This window comes from Aegilops tauschii, chromosome 3 (genome assembly GCF_002575655.3).
Source record: "Aegilops tauschii subsp. strangulata cultivar AL8/78 chromosome 3, Aet v6.0, whole genome shotgun sequence".
NCBI lineage: Eukaryota > Viridiplantae > Streptophyta > Magnoliopsida > Poales > Poaceae > Aegilops > Aegilops tauschii.
Genome location: NC_053037.3, coordinates 14,759,879 through 14,763,300, shown reverse-complemented (window position 1 = coordinate 14,763,300; position 3,422 = coordinate 14,759,879). Strand labels below are relative to the sequence as shown.

The 3,422-nt window shown below is 35.3% G+C and overlaps 1 protein-coding gene across 1 annotated transcript; it reads left to right on the top strand.

The window, feature by feature from the left end:
* The first annotated feature begins 236 nt into the window (after window positions 1-236).
* Window positions 237-995, top strand: LOC123497522 (uncharacterized). Its single transcript, XM_045234101.1, has one exon. It carries the CDS (start codon window positions 237-239, stop codon window positions 993-995), a length of 759 nt encoding a protein of 252 aa, XP_045090036.1.
* The last annotated feature ends 2,427 nt before the right edge of the window (window positions 996-3,422 follow it).

The window sequence follows — 3,422 nt, the reverse complement described above, 5'->3', positions numbered from 1 at the left end:
ACACTCGCTGGGAGAGTTGAATCAAAAGTGTTACAGCAATAAGATATCAAGCCATTGAGTTAAGGTCAGCTTTGTCTGAGTTACGTGATGCTTCTGACACTGAACCTAAGGATAAAAGTGACGCAAAAAATTTATTTGATGCACTTGGTCGCTTTGAGTTTCTAGTTGGTATGATTATCTGGCATGATATTCTGTTTGCTGTAAATAAAGTTAGCAAGATGCTGCAATCGTCAACCATGTGTATTGACTCTGCTTTGAAGCAAATAAAAGGTATAACAGAATATTTTGAGAAGTACAGAGATGATGGGTTTTCTTCAAGTTTGACCATCGCCAAAGGTATTGCGACTGAAATGGGAATTGATCCCGTGTTTCCAATGAAACGTCGTGCTAAGAGGAAGAGACAGTTTGGTGAAAGTGATTGTCAAGAAGAAATTCTAGAAGCTGAGAAGGCTTTTCGTGTTAAATATTTTTTTGTTTTGGTTGATATAGCGGTCACTTCTTTGAAGGATAGATTTAAAGAACTAATGGTGTTCAAAGATATCTTTGGATTTTTATTGAGCTCGGGCACCCTGAAGTCATTAAGTGATAATGAACTTGAAGAGTGTTGCACAAAATTGGCAGAAACATTCTCTCTTGATGGTTCATCTGATGTAGAGGTATATGATCTTATTTCTGAATTGAAGATTATGAGATTCACTTTGCCAAATGGCGTAATGTCTGCCATGGAGATTTTTGGGCATGTTAGAGAAGTTGATTGTTATCCGAATATCTCCATTGCTTATCGCATCTTATTTACTGTGCCTGTGACGGTCGCATCGGCCGAGAGAAGCTTTTCAAAGCTGAAATTGTTGAAGAATTATTTGAGGTCAACAATGACTCAAGAAAGGTTAAATGGTTTGGCTACATTATGCATCGAGAAGAAATTATTGGATGAGATTGACATCGACCCCATCATAAGCGACTTTGCATCAAGGAATGTTAGAAGAAATTTTTAAGGTATTATGTATTTTTTTATACGCATACAGATTTTGGATTTAAGTGCTACTAATTATATATATATGTGTGTGTGTGTGTGTGTGTGTGTTTTTAGACAAATATATTATGCACACGTATATTACAATGGCTCGTATATTAGGGCCCCCCAATTTTAAGTTCGCCCCGGGCCCCCGAAATCTCACGACCGGCCCTGCTGAAAAACAGAAACTTTTGCGCTCACGAAAATAAGTCTCATTTTTAACAGGAGAGTGCTTTTGAGTTGATTCTTTTTTCATAAGTTTAATATACAAATTTCTCACGTGGTCCTAATTTTTCCATAATTTTTGGAGTAGCAAAAGTATGGTAGTTATCCAGATCATTACAGACTGTTCTGTTTTCGACAGATTCTGTTTTCCAATGCATAGTTTGCTTGTTTTCTAGTTTCTATGGCTTATATTGCTCAATATAAATTGTAGAAATGATATGCTACAGTCATTGTGCGGAAACAATTATGAATCTTGTCTTTGACAGTACCAAAGTGAAATGGCTTGCTCTTTATCATACTAACCTATCTCACGAAGTTTTGTTAAGTTTTGTGTGATTGAAGTTTCAAAGTTTTGGGTGAGATACCGATATGAGGAGAATAAGGAGTGACAAGAACCTAAGATTGGGGATTCCCAAGGCACCCCCAAGGAAATATTAAAGGAAGATCCAAGCAACTAAGCTTGGGGATGCCCCGGAAGGCACCCCTTCTTTCGTCTTCAACATTATCGGTAACCTCACTTGGAGCTATGTTTTCATACGTCACATGATATGATTTTTACCTGGAGCGTCAATTTATTTTGTTACTATTTTATTGCTGTTATTTAGAATAATGTTTTGCATCTTTTATTTCAATAAAAGTGGCAAGGTTAGCCTTTGCCATTCTTATTTTGCAAGTCTACATGTTGCTGTTTGAAAACAGAAAGTTTACTGTTGTTGCAAAAATTCCCTGGAAAATTCAGAATGTGATAATATGTTGAAACTGTTTGCACAATAAGCTCTGATAAATTTTCTAGAGTGTGTTAAATTTTCAGAATTTTTTTAGTTGAATAAGTGTTGATACTCTTGCATTCTTTATAGACTGTACTGTTTTGGCAGATTGTTGTTATGTTTGCATTGTTTGCATATGCTTGCTTGTTTAATGATTCTATTTGAGGATAGGAGTATTAAATATGCAGAATAATTTAGTATGCAATGGTGAATAATAATTTTAGTGATTTGCTACAGTAGAGAATGATAAAGTTTTTGCATTGGTTTATACTAACTTATCTCACGAGTTCTTGTTGAGTTTTGTGTGGATGAAGTTTTTAAGATTTAGGAAAACCGTGATATGAGAGGAATTAAGGAGACAAAAAATCTCAAGCTTGGGGATGCCCAAGGAATCCCAAGATAATATTTCAAGAAGTCTCAAGCATCTAAGCTTGGGGATGCCCCGGTAGGCATCCCACCTTTCTTCTTCAACAAATATCGGTTAGTATCGGTTGAGCCTAAGTTTTTGCTTCTTCACATGAGTTGTGCTATTCTTAGAATGTCATTTTATTTTTGTTTTACTTGATGTTTTAATAAAGTACTTAGATCTGAAAGTTTTTAAATAAAATAGAGTCCTCAAATAGTTGCCAAGGAGGCTAAGTAAGCGGCATTCACATCCCATCAACGAAGCTCTTTTATATGGAATTGCTCTAGTGCTTCACATATTTCTTTTTGAGCATGGTGTGCTTTAGTATTTTTGAACAAATTCTCTCTTGCTTCACTTAAATTAATTTGAGAGAAAGAATATTATGGTCATGATCTTCACTTATATCTTTTTGGAGAAGTTTGTCATTTGCTCTTATGCTTCACTCATATCCTATGAGTAAATTGTTGAATAAATTGAATGTCAAGAAGTTGAAATCATATCATGCCTAGTGGTAGCTTCACATTGGGTTTAGAAAGTGAAATATTTTGAGGCTTGACAATCACAATTTTGGTCATACAAGCAATTCACAAATAATTAGTATAAGGAAGAGAACTTTCACATCCAAATACACTATCCTAGAAATCTTTTGTGATTGTGAGCCCCATCAAAATATTATATGCCAAAATTGTTGACGTTGGACAAGGAAGACAACGTAATGGTTTATGTTTGTTCATATTCACATAGAAGTCATATTGTGATAGATCCTTCAACATGTGGTGCTTGCCCCCCATCTTTGCTAGCCAAAAATTCTGCACCAAGTAGAGACACTACTTGTGCATCCAAAAACCCTTAAATCCAAATCTTATTTTCAAGAGTCCACCATACCTACCTAAGGATTGAGCAAGATCCTTCAAGTAAGTTGTCATCAGTGCAATAAGGCAATAAAAATTGCTTCTAAAAGTGTTAGATCATTTAGTGTAAGATAAAATTGAGCGTTGTACACACTTAT